The sequence below is a fragment of the Gymnoscopelus braueri genome (genome assembly GCF_963280865.1).
Source record: "Gymnoscopelus braueri genome assembly, chromosome: 18".
NCBI classification, from domain to species: domain Eukaryota; kingdom Metazoa; phylum Chordata; class Actinopteri; order Myctophiformes; family Myctophidae; genus Gymnoscopelus; species Gymnoscopelus braueri.
In genome coordinates, this window is record NC_137618.1 from 8,340,993 (window position 1) to 8,358,473 (window position 17,481).

The following is a 17,481-nucleotide window of genomic DNA, read 5'->3' on the forward strand; positions in this document are numbered from 1 at the left end:
CAAAAATAGAAGCTCTACCAATCTACCAGCTCACAACGCGTAGTAGGAGAAGCAAGAGTTTTACTTACACACGATATCCTTGGTCATGACGGCCTTGCAAGGCTCACTGGCTGCCCCGAAGCCGGCCTTGTTCTCAGCGGTTACTCTGAACTCGTACTCCACTCCCTCCGTCAGGCCCTGGACCTTGTAGCGCAGGTCAGGGACCGTCCTCTTGCACGCTCTCACCCATCTCATGCCTCGCTTCTCCTTCCTCTCCACACAGTAGCCTCTGATGTCACTTCCTCCGTCCACAACTGGTCTCCTCCAGGAAATGGTGATAGCGTTCCTGCTGATGTTATCGGCCTCTGGGACAGAGGGTGGACCTGGTGGCTCTAGGGGAAGCAACAAACAGGAACATTACACTTACAGAAGAGCTGAATAATTTAATCTATGAAAAGGAGTTGAGTTAAAGTCATACTCTACATTAATTTTAGTAGTCAGAAATTGTATTTATTAACTCTAAAACACATTTTAAGTACATTTCCGGTGCCTACGTCATTTTGGTGCCGAGTGTCAGGGGACACTCGTGAATAAAAACAGTGTTTAATAGTGTTTAGAGAACACATTTATGTTGAATGTTTATTGTGAAAAAGTGACAGAATATATCAAAATGTATATTTGTTTAATTGAAAAAGTTACACAGTATAGTAAGATCACCTGTTTTGTACAATATCAATTAAACAAAAAACAAGCATCTAGTCAACTTACTGTAGCTGTTTTCCATTTTGATTGGACCTGACAGGTTGGCGTCTCCGGTGCCGTACTGGTTGACAGCAGACACTCTGAAGATGTACTCGTTTCCTTTCACCAGCTTGTGGGCCACGTATCTGCAGTCCATGACGTTCTCCGCCAGCTTGGTCCACATCAGACGGCTGGTCTCTCTCTTCTCCAGAACGTAGGACTTGATGGTGCAACCTCCGTCCTCATCCGGAGGCAGCCAGGTCAGGGTGCACTTCTCAGCCGAGATGTTGCAGGCCTCGACGGGACCTGGAGGTCCAGGGATGTCCAGAACCTTCACCCTGATGCGGTCCTCTACGATACCGAAGGGGTTGCTGGCGGTGATGGTGTACTCTCCCGTGTTCTTCCTGCTGGCGTACTTGATGGCCAGGGTGGAGGAGGTAGGGGTGCTGGTGATGGTGACCACGTCAGAGTTCTTGAACTCGCGGCCTGCCTTGGACCACATGGCCGTGGGAGGAGGCTTGCCGGTGATCTTGGGGGCTGAAATGACGATGGTGTCTCCTGCCCGGACGGACACCTCCTTCATGTCCGGTTCGATGGTGATGGACGGAGGCTCTGCAGGAAGAGAGAGGAGCAAAGTAGTCCTTAAGTACTCGCTATAATCAGTGGCGGAAAGTTAATTACATTTATTTATTTAGTGTGCTTAAGTACAATTTTGAGGTACTTTTACTTACTTTTACTTTTTAGTAACGCCCACTTGTCAATACTTTATTATTTAATATCTATGTCAAATACAATAAGTGATATATTCAAGTGAAACCCCTCTTACCATACTCATCCTTGCAGGTGAGCATCTCGGTAGTCTCAGAGGGGACGCTGATGGCGCCGGCGGCGTTCTTGGCCCGGATCCTGAACTCGTACTGCGCTTGCTCCGTCAGGTCGGGCACGGTGAAGGCGCAGCCCTGCACGTTGATGTGGTTGGCCTTCAGCCAGGTCTTGGTGCCCGCCTCCAGCTTCTCCACCATGTAGCCGACCAGCTTGTGGCCTCCGTCGTACGTAGGAGCGGTCCACATCAGTGTCACCGTGTTCCTGGTCACGTTGATCACGTCCGGCTTGCCGGGAGGATCTGGGCGACGAACGGAAACAAAAAGGAATTGTTAGCTGTGCTGAACTGTGCTGAAATAAATATAAAATAAGATACCAATATACAGTATGCCTGGTCTTGTAAACCATATTTATTCCATCTTATATTACTTATTATTAAAGGTGCTGTAAGTGATCATTTTGTTAACAGGTTAAAGCCTTATATTCTCAGTAATCACTGCTATAGAGTGTTTGTACAATAACAGGGGTCCCATCTCTCCAGATCTTTATTTAAGATAAACTTCAGTTTCAGGTGGGAGACAATTTCGTCCGATCAGGAAAGAGAACCTATTCATCAGCTTACATTTTATATTGTTCTAATTCCAGTTTTGTCCGCTCATAATGTCTTTGTTTAATCACTTCCAATTTCATGTGTTTCGTAAACCCGCTATTTTTGGAAGATTAAGGTCACAACAGTATATCATCGTCACAATATTGTTATTGAGATATTTGGTCCATAAATACAGAGCTATTTATTATATTGTGTATATTATTAATTATTAGGCCTGACCTCGACTAAGTCGACTAGTCGACTGGTTAGTCGCGGGGGGTCCGAGTCGACTAAGTGTCTCTTAGTCGACTGTGCTAAGTGTCTCTTAGTCGACTCTAGTCGAAAAAAGTCTACACCTGCAACCACACGTAACTTCCACTTTATTCTTCTTATTCCTCATCTTTGTATTGGTATTGTTTGTGTTGGAGCGCCTCAGTGCGGCTGCAGAGTTCATGTGCAACCTCTTCCAGAGAGAGATAGAGACACTAGAAACTCTGCTGGAGACAAAACAAACTGTGTAGACTTGGCCCTTTGAAATAAAATGTATTTTGGCCCAAAAAAAAAAAAAAAAGTTTATTAGTCGACTGCCAGTCGACTATTGGCAATTAGTCGCCAATTAGAGTCGACTAAACAAATCCTTAGTCGGGGACAGGCCTATTAATTATACACAGAACTGCCAACATAATATAAGCCAATGAGCTCACCAACAGGGTCCAGAGCGAGTATAGATTCGGTGACTCTGCTGGCCTTGCCCAGACCGGCAGCGTTCATGGCCATCACTCTGAACTCATACTCCAGTCCTTCAATGAGACCGGTCACTCTGCACTCCTTCACCCTCAGCACCGTCTTACTGGCGCGCTTCCACATCAGACTGTTACGCTCCTTAAACTCCACACGGTAGCCTGGGGGGAACACACACAAACACACACATTCTGGTTGACAAGTAGTACTGCCTGAAGCTCATAACATTCTCCCGTGGCTCAAGCAGGGATTCTGTCTTGGCTCACTCGGCAGATGTTTGGGTTCAAATCCAGGGTAGGACATAAAATATTATGATAGTCATAATAATAATAACTGTACCAGTTATTGGGGAGCCTCCAGTGTCTTTGGGCTCAGTCCAGATCAAAGTGGCCGACTCTTGACGAATGGTCACTATCTCTGGAGGAGCAGGAGCCTCAGGTACGTCTAGAGAGAAAGTGTGTAAAAGAGAGTAATAAATATGTGCTGAGGTATTACTTCACAATAACAACACAACGTGTAATGAACAATGTTAGTAAGGCCAGCAAAACCTTTTGATTCGACCAACTTACTGAATGGATGCTGGGCGATGACCGGATCCGACCTCAGGTATTCCCCGACGCCGTACTTGTTCTCAGCGAACACCCTGAAGATGTACTCAATTCCGGCGCTGAGTCTGATGACTCTCATGGTGTTCTTCTGGAGGGCAGAGGCCACAGTGGCCCACTTGCTGTCCGTGGTCCTCCTCTTCTCCACGATGTAGTTGGACACCTCAGCGCCGCCGTCGTCCTTGGGCGGTTCCCACTCCAGGGTGATGCCGTCGGCCGTGATCTCGTCCATCTTGATGGGTCCGGTGCAGATGCCGGGCTTGCCCACCACCTTCACGACCACAAACAGAAATCAGTTTTATTGTCAATTTGTCACATCAGACATCACGGGTGTTGCAGGTGTTTCGCGCCCGCTCCATTTATTTGTAGTTTTCAGGAAAGGGAAGAAGAATAGAGTAGGGCAAAACAAACCTTGAGCGTGAACTTGCAGTCCTTGACTCCGGCGATGTTCCTGGCGTTGATGCTGTACGTGTCGGCGTCCGTCTTCTGGCAGTCTCTGATGAGCAGGGTGGTGACGCCGTGCTGTGCCTCCACGCACATCCTGCCCGTGTCGCCCAGGCTGGTGTCGCCTCGCTTCCAGGTGGCGGAGGGGAGGGGCTTGCCGATCAGCGGCACGTTGATGCGCATGGTGGCGCCCTCCCTGGCCACGTAGGTCAGGTCGTGGATGCTGCTCAGGTCACAGTCGGGAGCGGCTGAGAAGAGAGACGAGAGAGTTTAGATATCACTCGATATCAGCGGTGCGAAGTAACTCATTACATTTACTGTACAATTTTTATGTACATTTACTTTAAATTTTGCCAATGCTTTATACCTCTCAGAGGGAAATGCTGTACTTTTGACTCCACTAGTATTATTTGACAGCTTTAGTAACTAGTCACTTTGCAGATTTTGATTATTAATACAAAACATGCATTAACCCAATTTTGTTAACCAAGAATTTTCAAAATTTGGAATATTTGTTAAACATTTTGACAACAAATAATATTCTCTTATGGGGGTCCCTGGCCAAATACAAGAAAGAAAAGACAAGGGTCTTACAAAACTGGTCCTTGGCGACCACGGTCAGCTCGGTGGGGGGTCCCTCTCCGGACTCGTTCTGGGCCTTCACCCTGAAGCTGTACTCCTGGCCCTCGGTCAGCGCCTCCATGGAATGCGTGATCTCCTTGCCCTTGGTCAGTAGCGTCCACTTGTCCTCGCCCTCGCTCTGCTCCACGATGTAGGCCGTGATGTGGCTTCCGCCGTTGCTGATGGGCTTCCTCCACGCCAGAGTCACCGAGTCCTTGGTGATCTTACTGGCTCTGAAGTCTGCCACCGGCCCAGGTTGTTCTGCAAAAGAAGGACCCGGAACGTTAAGAAACGTTATGACGTTTTAAAAAATATATATTTTCATATGGTTGCAGTCGGGGCAGACTCCCAGACAGTACTTACCAGAGGCTCTGACCACACCGGCGGTCTCACAGCCGTCTCCTATGCCGTAGGCGTTCTCGGCCAGCACTCTGAAGCAGTAAGGCATTCCGGCTTCCAGGTTCAGGATCCTGAAGGAGGGCTTGGGACAGTTGGCGGCCACACAGGTCCAGGCCTTCCTCTCCGCCATCCTCTTCTCCACCACGTAGCTCTTCACCATGCTGCCTCCGTCCACCAGGGGGGCGTCCCACGTGATCCAGGCGTGGCTCCTTGACGTCTCCTGGACGATCAGGTTGGTAGGGGGTCCAGGGGTAGCTGGATGGGGAGAGGGGGGGATAATGTCTCTGGTTAGACCCTATAGGTGTCCCCACTGAAGTAATCACTTAAAACTTTTTGTTTTTATTAAAGTGGTATTACTGTGAGGGAAATACTACTTGGTTAACCATTTAAGCCCGTTTAAGTGTGTTGCACAATAATGAGTGAAAATAGCCAATATAAAATTGTAGAGCTGTTATGTTCGTATATGATTGCCCATTTTTTTTCTACAATTTGTAATTTTTCCCCCCAAAACTTAAACTTTTTTAACACTTATAATATATTAGAACATTTAATAAGATAAATTCAGAAAAATATATATTTAAAAAAAAAAATCTATAATGACATGCCCAAAACCGAGGCGACAGCCACTTTATACTGATTGATTAATTGATTAATTAATTAATTGATTGATGGATCGATCAATCAACTGATTGATCGAATGACTTGGGGTGAAGTTTACCGAGGACTTTGACGATGATGAGGTAGCTCTTGGACCCGCTGCTGTTCTCCAGGTTCAGCATGTACTTCCCGGCGTCGTAGCGGGTCATGTCGTCCACCATGAGCAGCGTGTCCCAGTCGGACGTCTTGATCAGGACGCCCTGCCTCTCTTTGAGGTCGCCGTCCACCTTGGTCCACGTCACCTTGGGCGCGGGCCGGCCGATCAGCGGCACGTACAGCCTCATGGTGACGCCCGCCCTGAGCACCAGGATCTTACGCAGGTCTGCGTCCAACTCCGCCTCGGGGGCGACTGGAGGATGGAGAGAAAGGGAAGAGAGCGAACGAGAGAAAGACAGAGAGAGGGCGAGGGGGAGAGAGAAATAAGGAGAGAGAGGGAGAGAGATTTTTATTATACAAATATGTATTCCAATTCATGTATAGATAAATCAGAGAATGGTCGTATGAATTATCATTTTTACAAATGTCAAACGGTTAACATACAGTATAGATGAATGAATATTTTCTTTTCTTGAACCTTTGTGGTGTTTTTAAGTCGTGTATGTATTTGTATCTTGTTTTTGTTTCGTTCTTTTTTATTCATGATGCATCTATGTGTACTGGCATAAGTGCATTGCTGATATGATAAATAAAAACAATTGATAACAAAAAAACATGAATGGGTGCGTACTGAGTATGTCTTTGGGCGAGTGGTCTCCGGGCACTTCGCTGGGCTCTCCGTAGCCGATCTTGTTGACGGCGGAGACCCTGAACTGGTACACCTTGTCGTCCATCAGGCCCGTGGCCAGGAACTTGGTGGCCTGCAGCTTGATGGCCACGTTGCAGTTCATCCAGGTCGTCTCCACGCCTTCCTCCACCCGCTTGCTCTCCACCAGGTAGCCCATGATGTCGCACCCCCCGTCGTACGCTGGTTTAGTCCAGCTCAGCAGGATGGAGCTCCTGGTGGAGTCAACCACCTTGGGGAAGGCGGGGGGACCGGGTGGATCTGGTGGTGGAGGACAAGGAGGAGAATTCAGTGGTTGGAATTCGTAACTAAGTACATTTCCTGTACTCAAGAACAATGTTGCTACTTTCACTTTACTAGAGCATATCCGTTTATCAATGCTTTATACTTCTACTCCACTATGTCAAGTATAACAAGTTACTCTGTAGATTTAGATTATTATTACAAAACATACATTAACCAATTAACCCATTAAGACCTGGAACTGTGTCATTTTTTGATTTGAGCTTAAAAGCATTATTTTACACTTTGGGCTATTCAAAAATAGCAGATATACAAGCTCATAGCGCGGCACCGAGTGCCGCGCTACGAGCTTGTAGATCTGCTATTTTTGAAAAATCGTGAAAATGTGTGCAAATCTTTGAATATATATATATTTAAAGTGAACATTTATAACTCAAATCTTTGCTTCTGGGGGGTCCCTGGAACAAAATATTTTGATGGGGGTCCGTGGCCAAAAACATATAATTCTGGGGGTCCTTGACATGAAAAAGATTGAGCACCACTGATATAGAAACATACGTTTTTCAGAAAACTGTTGAGATTTAGGAGATTTAGAATCGGCCTCAGGTCCTAAAGGGTTAAGCCCAGTTTATACTGTCCATTCGGAAATAGCAGACCTACAAGCAACGTGTCATGATGCGACGCGTTGTTGTCAGCTTATTAGATCTGCTATAACAAACGTGGGAAAATGCTCTATATCGTCACAATATCACAGTATACTCACAGACAGGGTCGACAGCCGTGGCAGCCATAGAGGAGTCGCTGGGTTTGCCCAGACCGGCCTTGTTGAGGGCGATCACTCTGAACTCGTAGTCCGAGCCCTCGCTCAGCTGCGTGGCCTTGATGCTGCGGTCGATGACCGGCTTGCGGTTGACCTTGGCCCAGGTCAGCTCCGTGGCGTCCCGTCTCTCCACCATGTAGCCCAGGATGACGGCCCGGCCGTCGTTGGCCGGGGCCTTCCAGCTCACCGTCATGGAGTTACAGGTGATGTTGGTGATGACCGGACAGTCACAGGGACCGGGGACATCTGGACGGACACACACACACACACAGACAAGAGTTTTAGATGAAAGTGCTGAAAATGTGTTGAAAAGGTGAGGTAAGTAGTATTTTTGGGGGGTTCAAATAAGTGTTAAATAGCTCTATATTCTGATAGTAATCATTGCTAGAAAATACATTTTCATCATTAGATCTCCTAAAGGATGCAGGATATACAAGTGAAACTGGAAGTGATGAAATAAATAAATGAGCAGACTAAATCGGAACTGGAACACTGTCAAATTGAGACCGATGAACGGGCACTCTCTCCACAATATGTTATGAATATACAGTACATATTATAGAATATCTTTCCTCGTACCAAATGGATTCTTGACCATGACAGGATCTGTCATGACGAAGTCTCCCACTCCCCACTGGTTCTCAGCCGAGACACGGAACTGGTACTCGTGTCCCTCGATGAGCTTATCCACCGCGCAGTCGGTGAGGTGACCGCTCACGCTGGCCGTGACCTGCGCAAAGTTGGCTCTGCTGGTCTCCCTCTTGTCCACGATGTAGTTGGTGATCTCTGAACCGCCGTCAGCTTTGGGAGGTTCCCAGCGCAGCTTCACCTTGTCCGCATAGATTTTGAAGACCCTGATTGAGGCCGGAGGACCGGGTTTATCTGGAGGAGACGGCGAGAAAGAGAGAGAGAGAGAGAGACAGAGAGACAGAGAGGTTAGCTGATCCGGAAAAAAATATAGCCTTTTTTCTCATATGAACTCTGGAAAAGGTCCAGGGAATCAGGTCGGGACAATATGTCCGGTGTTGGCCTTTCACACTTGTAGAAAAAGTGAACTAGATGAATAACAACGGTCTCGGTACAGACGAGTGCACGGAAACCGTCAGGTTGTATCTTGTTGTCTGCATTACTATAGTAGTAAATAAACAAGGGACTACATTATCTATGGACCATTCAGACAAGTTGAGGCATTTAGGTTGAATCAGACATCACACTGACTTAACTCAAGGGAGCCCGGCAGCGTAAAGCCCGTTCATTGTATGTCACGTCCTACTGAGTCAGACATTATTTCGCGTTCACACATGGATAACTTCCAGGTGACAGCGCATGTGTGAAAACCACTTACGAAAGTGTCAACAAAGAGCCAACGCGGCCGGTTCTTCTTACCTAGCACCTTGAGCTTGACGGTGGCATACTTGACGCCGCTCACATTCTCGGCTGTGATGGTGTAGTCTCCGGACTCCTTCCTGGTGAGGGCGAACAGCTCCAGCACGTGCACGTGTTTCTTCACCACCTGCTTCATGCCCTCACGCTTGGCCAGAGGCTCTCCGTCCCTCTTCCAGGTGACCTTGGGCAGAGGCTTACCGAACACCTCTGCGTCCAGGAAGACGTTCTCTCCTGCCTTCACGATGATCAGGTTCTTCATGTCCACTCCGAGCTCCACCCTAGGAGGCACTGCAAGGCGCAACATACAAGGTTGGTTGGTTAGTCAGTAAGTCATTGGAGGAAAGTTACTAATTACATTTAAGTACTGTACTTGAGTAAACGTTTTAGATACTTTTACTTTGCGTTGATTATGTAAATGTTTAGATACTTTATATTTCGTATAATAGGTTAAATCAATTAGTTGGATTGCGCCCCTGGTAGCATCCAGTGTTAATTACCGTGCTCGGCGATGACAGGAATGACGTCGGACAATTCGGAGGGCAGGCTGACGTTGATGGCGGTCTTGGCGATGACTCTGAACTGGTACTGCACTCCCTCCTCCAGGCCCGTCACCACGTGGCTCTCAGATTTGATGTTCATGCAGTTGGCGTTGCAGCGAACCCAGTTCTCCCCGGGCAGCTTGCAGTGCTCCACGTAGTAGCCAATCAGCTTGCTGCCTCCGTCGTGGCCGGGCTTGCTCCAGATCAACGAGACGGTGCTCTTGGTGACGTCCATCACCTCGGGTTTACCCGGTGGGTCTGCGGAAAAGGAGACGAGGAAAGGAGACGACGGTGACTCACACTTGTCCGAACAGGAAACAATGGTCGACACACTCAGATAGACCTGTCTCAATTATTGTGACGTGCAGTTTTGGTTTACAAAGCCTCAAAGGCAAACAGAAATGTATTTTTTTTAATGTTATACGTTCTAATATTCATGTCCCCAAAACACAATTAGATCAATTGTGATTAATTGCAATTATTTGTTGGACCAGTTGATCGTCAACAAAAATGTCATAATCGTGACAGGCACACACGCACACGCACACGCACACGCACACGCACACACACACGCGCGCGCAGACATACCGACAGCAGTCCTAGCGGTGATCCAGTCGGTCTGTTTGCAGGGTTTCCCCTGTCCGGCCAGGTTCACGGCAGACACCCTGAAGGTGTACTCCAGGCCCTCCAGCAGCCCGTAGCAGGTGTACTGGGTGGCCTTCAGCACGTTCTCGTTGGCCCTGGTCCACAGCAGACTGTTGCGCTCCTTCTTCTCCACCACGAAGGTGGTGATGGGGCTGCCTCCGTCGCTGCTGGGCTTCTCCCACGACAGGATGACGAACTCCCTGCTGATCCTGTTGATCTGGAAGTTCATGGGTTCGCTCGGAGGGTCTGGGGGGCAAACATTGTACTTATTACTTACTTATTACTCAATACAGGCCTTTTAACGGAGCAACGTTTTCAGTACATCTTCCACCACTGGTAATAAATAATCCGTGAAAACTCACCAAATGGATATCTGGCGATGGTCCTCTCAGAGTAGATGGGCCCTCCGACACCGAAGCGGTTCTCAGCCTTCACCCTGAAGGTGTACTCCTTGCCGGGGTTGAGCTTGGTCACCCTGCACATGGGCTTGGTGCAGGCCGTGGAGATGATGAGCCAGTCTCCCTGGCTGACATCACACTTCTCCACCACGTAGCTGGTGATGTGGCTTCCTCCGTCCTCCGCTGGGTAGTTCCACAGCAGGGTGCAGGCGTCGGTGTCCAGCTCCGTCACCTCCAGAGGACCACCGGGAGGACCGGGGATGTCTGGAGAGGAGACACGCAAGAGAAGGTTGATTATTTGTTTGATCAGCGTAGGAAAGTAAAGTGTGTCATATCGCATTGTGTCGTGTGGTGTTTTGTCGTGTTTTTCACAGTGACACTGACCCATGACGATGACTTTGAGGATCTGGTTGACCTTGTTGGTGCTGTTCTCAATAGCCAAGCTGTAGTATCCGCTGTCCGCTCTGGTGACATTCTTTATCTTCAGAGTGCAGGTGGTCAGAGTCTTCACCACGGACAGACGGTCTGAAGTCATCACGTCCTCGCCGCCCCGCTTAAACTTGCAGAAGGGAGCGGGCTTACCGGCCACGATGGCCTCCACCTTCAACTTACCGCCGGCCCTCACTGTCACCACGTCTGGCATGATGATCTTGCAAGGCACTGAGGGGCGACACAAACACACGGTTTAAGCACAAAGAGTCATTTAGAAAAGAACATTATTTTGACCGATCTCCATGGTAGAGTATGTTTACACAATATAACTATCTTCAAATGCAAAAAGACTTTAATAGGCAAACACAACGTTTTGGTTGCTAGACCTTCATCAGGTTATCTTAAGAGTAAGATAACTAGTAAGATAGTTATTAGTTACTAGTTAATTACTAGTTACTAGTTTAACCTCTGCCCAAACGAGCTGTCAGCTGTAGAAATGTTGTCGTTCATGAGGGAGACCTAGGTTCGTTCGCTTTTAATATGTGGACTATGGTTTTTGATGGATGTATTGTAATCGCCATCATTTCAGCGGGTCGGTCAGTAAACTCACTGAGCTGCTCCTTGACCTCGAAGACGCCCTCGGCCTCTCTGGCCATGCCGACGCCCACAGAGTTCCTGGCGGCCACTCTGAACTTGTACTTGGCCCCCTCTTTGAGTCCCACCACCACGATGGTGAGGTCCTTGACCACAGAGTAGGGGGTCCACTTCTCCTTCTCCACCTCCTCGGGGGTGGCTCCCGCCTCCGTGTAGTCCACCACGTAGCCGTTGATCTTGGCTCCTCCGTCCCTCAGGGGTTTGAGCCAGCCCAGGGTGGCGCTGTTCTTGGTCACCTCCAGAACCTCCATCTTCTTAGGAGGATCAGGCTCGCCTGTTGAAAGCAGAGACGTGCAAAAGTGTTTTGAGGAAATTGAATCGAACTTGAAAATAATACGTCATCGGGGTAGATGTCAGTTTTTGAAGACTAGAAACTGGTCAAATCTTTTTAGACTGTTATTGAATTTGAAAATCATTACATTTGCAAATAATTACAATAGCAAAAATCTGGCTTCTATCTGACACTTGTACAAGTACTTCTTGTGCTACTTACTGATGGGGTCCACAGCCTGGATGGACCTGGGGGTGTCCTGGGCCAGACCGATGCCGTACTTGTTGCACGCCATGACCCGGAAGTAGTAGTCCACGCCGGGGGTCATGGTGGTGACCTTGAAGCTGGTTTTCTTCAGCTCCTCGGTGCAGCTGGACCAGGTCTTCCTGTCCACTTCGCGTTTCTCCACCATGTAGTTGGTGATGGGGCTTCCTCCGTCGTTCTCGGGGGGCAACCAGGCCAGCTGAGCTGACGTCTTGGTGATGTCTGTGGCGTCCAGGCCTCCGACGGGCCCAGGGGTGTCTGAGTAGACGAAACACCAATGTTATTACAAATCACTTTGGAGTTTCTCATTAGTTTTTTATTTATTCATTAAGTTTTGACTATTCATTTCCATCAGATTTTGGTTGTGCAAGTTTAGTCAATTTTAAATGTTTTGGGAAAGTCTTTGTTATAGTTTTTATTAGTTTTAGTGTACGTTTTTTTTTTAAACTATTATTGTAATATGGGGTAGTCAGGGGCGAGATTCAACAGCCTCACTCACCCAGGACTTTGACGCGGACGTAAACGGCCTTCTCTCCCGCCGAGTTGGACAGGGTCAGGCAGTATCTCCCAGAGTCCTCTCTGGTGCTCTCGGGGATGACCAGGAAGGACATGGTGTCCACCTGGTCGATGTGTCCCTTGCGCACCACGTTGTCCACGCCCATGCGCTTCCACTCCACCTTGGGGGCGGGTCTTCCTCTGACGACGGCAAACAGCCTGATTGGACAGCCGGCCCTGACGGACAGGCCCCTCCTCAAGCAGGCGTCCAGGTCGATCTCCGGAGCCTCTGTTGTCGTTGGGAAACATGATGGCGTCAGTTATCTAATCTTACAGTAATGTTATTAACATGGAACATAATGAATTATGTTGGTCAATTCTGTTTATGAACATGACAAAAACTGAAAACTGTCAACGAAGTCAAACTGTCAAAAAAAATCTAACTGCCAACGAAGTCAAACACAGAACTTAAGTTAGTTTCAATGTCTTACCGATGATCTCTTGGGGCGTGGCGGGGTCCTTCAGGTAGGCGTGGCGTCCCCAGCCCACCTGGTTCTGTGCGGACACCTTGAACTCGTACGCCGTCTTCTCGTCCAGCTGTGGGATGGTGAACTCGGTGAGGACCAGCGGGCCGTGCGTGTCGATCCTCTTCCAGCCCTCGCCGGGCTTCTCGGGGTCGGCCTCGGCGTGCACCCTCAGGTCCAGGCTGTAGTTGATGATGGGGGCGCCGCCGTCGTACACGGGCTTGGACCACACCAAGGTGATGGAGGTCTTGGTGCTGTCGCCAACCTTCAGGAAGGATGGCGGGCCGGGGGGTTCTGTGGGAGGTAGTGGGCGAATAGATAAAATTAAGAGAGGCAGCGCAGGAGAACACACTATAATATAATTGCCGATAATAACGTCGACAAAAAAGTGAAATAATGGCCGATACATCTGTCCGGCTCTAAGCTGTGGTCTCACCGATTGCATCTTTGGCTGCGACGGGTCGGCAGGCCTGGCTGGGCTCTCCCATGCCCACCTCGTTCTCGGCCTTCACCCTGAACTGGTACTCGTGGTTGGGGATGAGGTTGGACAGCTTCATGCGTCTCTCAGAGATGGGGCTCTTGGAGCATGGAACCCAGCGCACCGCGCGCTTCTCCTTCCTCTCCAGGATGTAGCCGGTGATGGACTTGCCTCCATCGTTCTCTGGAGGAGCCCACACTACGACCATCTCCTCCTTACTCACCTGTAGTGAAGTAGAAGAATAAAGTATTGGAAACATGTACATACATAAGTAAAGTAAAAGTACCTCAAAGTTGTTCTTAAAGGTATCATGACATTCATGTTTACACCACATTCAGAGTCTTTGTCCTGGTCCTTCAAACGTGTACAAAAAGTTTTAACTGAAAATTCCACTCCAGTGATTCACTGTAGGTGTTTTTGTCTCACATTTCTAAAGCCTTTTCAACTGCAATGAAAAAAGAAATCTTTGCCTGCGGGTGACGCTGGTGAGGGATTTTGCCTGTCAATCATCGCCTCTGCTCCGCCCCCCCCCCAAAGGAAAGGATAGGGGAGGGGAGGGGCGAGGAGGAGAGTGGGCGGGATTAATCGACTGTGACCTCACTGTCGAAGGGCCAAGCTCAGATTACTTTTCAGCCTAATTATTCAGAAAACCACAGACCACAGAAAATCCACTGAATGTTCAAAGTTCAGATTTTTTGGGTGTAATTGAGGTCATAAAACCCCCCAAAAAAACATAAAAAATAAAAAAAGTGAAAATGAATGTCATCGAACCTTTAAGTGCAGCACTTGAGTTAATATACTCGGCTACTTTCCACCACCATTGTTGGTGTGTGTGTCCATACCTTGGTGACCTCAGGGGCCTCAGGGGGTCCGGGTTTGCCGAACCGGGTCTTGATAGTGGTAGGTTTGGTCTCGAGCGCGGGGCCCGTTCCCATCTTGTTCTCGGCGCGCACCCTGAAGATGTACTCGTTGTACTCCACCAGGCGCGTCACGTTGCAGTACGGCGTCACCACGCTGGCCGAGTAGGTGGACCACACCATCCTCCGGGTCTCGCTCTTCTCCAGGATGTAGCTGTCCACCTCGCAGCCGCCCTCGTCCTCCGGCGGGTCCCACACCACGCGGCACTTGTCCGCTCCGATGCCCGTGACCCTCAGGTTTCTGACGGCGCCGGGAACGTCCAGTACGTTGACGTTGGCGAACGCTGAGAAAGAATAGGAACGATTGCACGATTAATCGGTCATTGTATATCGATCGATTTGACCATGCAAATTAATCGGTAATAGGATATCGGCTAAGATGTCAATATAACGCATCCATACCTGAGAAGGTACCGGCCGAGTTGGTAGCGGTCACCGTGTATTTTCCGGTGTCTGTGCGCTTGGACTTGGTCAGGAGGAACTTGGAGTAGTCCTCTCCGTTATCGAAACTCATCCTGGGGTTGATGTCGGTGCACTTGTCCTTCACCCATTTGACCTCTGGCTGTGGCTTTCCCTTGATGCCCGCTTCGATCCTCACGGAGTCTCCGGCCTTGACGGTGATCGCGCCGGACAGATTTATGTCGATGACGGGCTTAATGATCTCCTCCTTCACCAAAACGTCAGCAATCTTCACCCAGGCGCTCTCGCCACCCTCACTGGATGTCTGGACCCTGGAGACATACAAAAGATCATGTTAAAGAATGAAAAGATCCACACTTAGGAGCCGTTACTACATGTACATATATTACCACATATTCTTGATGAATGACAACAGACCTGAAGCTGTAAGTCTGGTTCTCTTTGAGCTTGTCAGCCAGGAAGTAGGTCTCGGAGATTGAGTCAGCGGTGAGTACCTCCCACTCCTCTGCGTCTTTGGCCTTACACTCCAGGTTGTAGTAGATATGGGGGCTGCCGCCATCATAGTCGGGCTTCCTCCACTTCAGGTGGACGTGGTGGTTTCCGACGTCGGTCACCCGGAACTTCTCGGGCTCTCCTGGCTTCTGCAGCGGGTCGGCGGCCAGCAGGGCCGTCTTGGTCTCGGTGCAGGGGCCGGGACCCATCTTGTTGGTGGCGCAGACGCGGAACAAGTACTCTTTTCCCTCCATCAGCTTTGCCTTGATCTTGCTGTTGGTGCACTCGGAGGAGATCATGGACCACAGGCTCAAGCTGGGCTCACGGCACTCCACGATGTAGTGGGTGATCTCTGAGCCTCCGTTGTCTTTGGGCGCCTCCCAGTTGATCATGCAGGAGTCTTTGGTGGCGTAGGTGATCATGAGGTTCTGGCAGTGGGCCGGTCTGTCCAGGACGTTGACGGTGATCATGACGGAGGCCTCTCCGCCCTCGTTGGAGGCCTTCAGGCAATACATGCCGTGGTCTTCTCTGGTGGCCTCCTTGATCTTCATCTGGACCACGGGGAAGTTCTGGATCAAGGTGATCCTCTTGCTGTTCTCAAAGACGGTCTCTCCTAAAGGATAATAATAATTATAATAATGATGAGTGTTATACACAAATAAAGGTATAAAGCTAATGCTACATCAACAAATTCACATTAAAGGTAGAATAAAACAATAAAATAACATTTTAAAAGGAGGAGGAGGAGAGGTTACCTCTTTTCCAGAGGATTTCGGCATCAGGTCTGGCCTTGATGAAACCGATGATGTTGATGTTGTGTCCGACGCGCACAGTGACACGCTCGCGGCAGGTGGCGGCCATCTCTATCTCAGGAGGAATCATGATGTCATTCGCAATGACGGAGTCTGGGATCTCTATGGACTCGCCGTCTCCGATCATGTTGGTGGCGCGGACGCGGAACCTGTACTCTGTACACCGCTCCAGACCCTTGACGGTGTAGACGCACTGTTTGATTAAGTCATCGTCCGTCTTGGGGTTCTTCCATTCCTCGGCACCGGCCGTCTTCATCTCCACGGTGTAGCCCAGGATGGGGCTGCCTCCGTCTTTGTTTGGTTTGACCCACACCAGGTCCGCCGTGGAACTGCTGTAGTCTTTGACCTTGGGGTTGACGGGAGGTCCGGGGACCGTGATGGGTCTGCAGGGTTTGCAGGGGTCAGAGGAGGGCGAGGGGCCGCTGAATCCGGCGATGTTCTCGGCGAACACTCTGAACTCGTACTCGTTGCCCTCGAAGAGGCCTAGCACCCTGTACTTCAGGTCCTTGCAGGGGGTCTTGTTGACACGGATCCACTTGCCTCCAATGTGTCTGCGCTCGACGAGGTACCCGTGGATCCGGGCTCCGCCGTCAGACAGAGGCATGGTCCAGCCCACGGTCACGGCGTCCTCTGCGATGTCCGACGTGTGGGGCTTGCCAGGGTGGGCGGGCGCCTCGAAGGTGTGCTGAGCCACGGTGGGCTTGCTCTCCAGCGGCGCACCGGCGCCCATTTTGTTCACGGCGCGGATTCTGACCACGTACTCCACTCCCTTCTGCAGGCGGGAGATCTTGAGCTGGGTCTCCAGGCTGCCGGAGCTCACGCCTCCCCAGGTCTCCTTGTTGGACTCTTTCTTCTCCACGATGTAGCTGGTGAGGGGGCTGCCGCCGTCCTCCCTGGGAGCGCGCCACTCGATGACCATGGCCTCGGGGGTCACCTCCAGGATGTTGACGGGTCCGATGGGAGCGGCCGGGACGTCCAGGACCGTCACGTTGAGCGCGGCGGTCTTGGTTCCGGCCGCGTTGGCCACGGTGAGAATGTAGACGCCGGTGTGGTGCCTGGTGCACTCGTTGATGGTGAGGATGGTGGAGAAGTTGTCCGTGTCGATCTTGAAGTTGTCCTCACTGACGATCTCCTCGTTGTCGTAGACCCACTTGGCGGTGGGCACGGGGATGCCCCTCATGATGGCGGGCATCCTGATGGTGGTGCCAGCCTTGGCGATGAAGCCCTCTGTAAACTTGAGGTCCACCTCCAGGATGGGAGCCACTGAAGACACACAGAGACACACAGAGTACCTTTAGTCGACTATACTTAG

General features: G+C 49.9%; 1 protein-coding gene across 2 annotated transcripts in view; it reads right to left on the reverse strand.

Annotated features, from left to right (window-relative positions):
* Positions 1-17,481, reverse strand: part of LOC308073539 (titin-like) — a 248,000-nt gene that overhangs the window by 49,914 nt on the left and 180,605 nt on the right. For both annotated transcript variants that reach the window (XM_080412477.1, XM_080412476.1), the window contains 27 exons: positions 16,113-17,432; positions 15,283-15,970; positions 14,848-15,176; positions 14,371-14,729; positions 13,487-13,751; positions 13,018-13,344; positions 12,531-12,815; positions 11,990-12,289; positions 11,453-11,770; positions 10,795-11,070; positions 10,375-10,674; positions 9,956-10,258; positions 9,326-9,625; positions 8,829-9,116; positions 8,022-8,324; positions 7,386-7,688; positions 6,326-6,640; positions 5,660-5,947; positions 4,906-5,196; positions 4,516-4,803; positions 3,889-4,169; positions 3,442-3,748; positions 3,212-3,316; positions 2,836-3,033; positions 1,547-1,843; positions 748-1,332; positions 69-371 (listed from right to left, as the gene is read on the reverse strand). In XM_080412477.1, the coding sequence (XP_080268603.1) occupies positions 69-371; positions 748-1,332; positions 1,547-1,843; positions 2,836-3,033; positions 3,212-3,316; positions 3,442-3,748; positions 3,889-4,169; positions 4,516-4,803; positions 4,906-5,196; positions 5,660-5,947; positions 6,326-6,640; positions 7,386-7,688; positions 8,022-8,324; positions 8,829-9,116; positions 9,326-9,625; positions 9,956-10,258; positions 10,375-10,674; positions 10,795-11,070; positions 11,453-11,770; positions 11,990-12,289; positions 12,531-12,815; positions 13,018-13,344; positions 13,487-13,751; positions 14,371-14,729; positions 14,848-15,176; positions 15,283-15,970; positions 16,113-17,432 (9,522 nt within the window). The remainder of the gene's footprint in view (positions 1-68; positions 372-747; positions 1,333-1,546; positions 1,844-2,835; positions 3,034-3,211; positions 3,317-3,441; positions 3,749-3,888; positions 4,170-4,515; positions 4,804-4,905; positions 5,197-5,659; positions 5,948-6,325; positions 6,641-7,385; positions 7,689-8,021; positions 8,325-8,828; positions 9,117-9,325; positions 9,626-9,955; positions 10,259-10,374; positions 10,675-10,794; positions 11,071-11,452; positions 11,771-11,989; positions 12,290-12,530; positions 12,816-13,017; positions 13,345-13,486; positions 13,752-14,370; positions 14,730-14,847; positions 15,177-15,282; positions 15,971-16,112; positions 17,433-17,481) is intronic.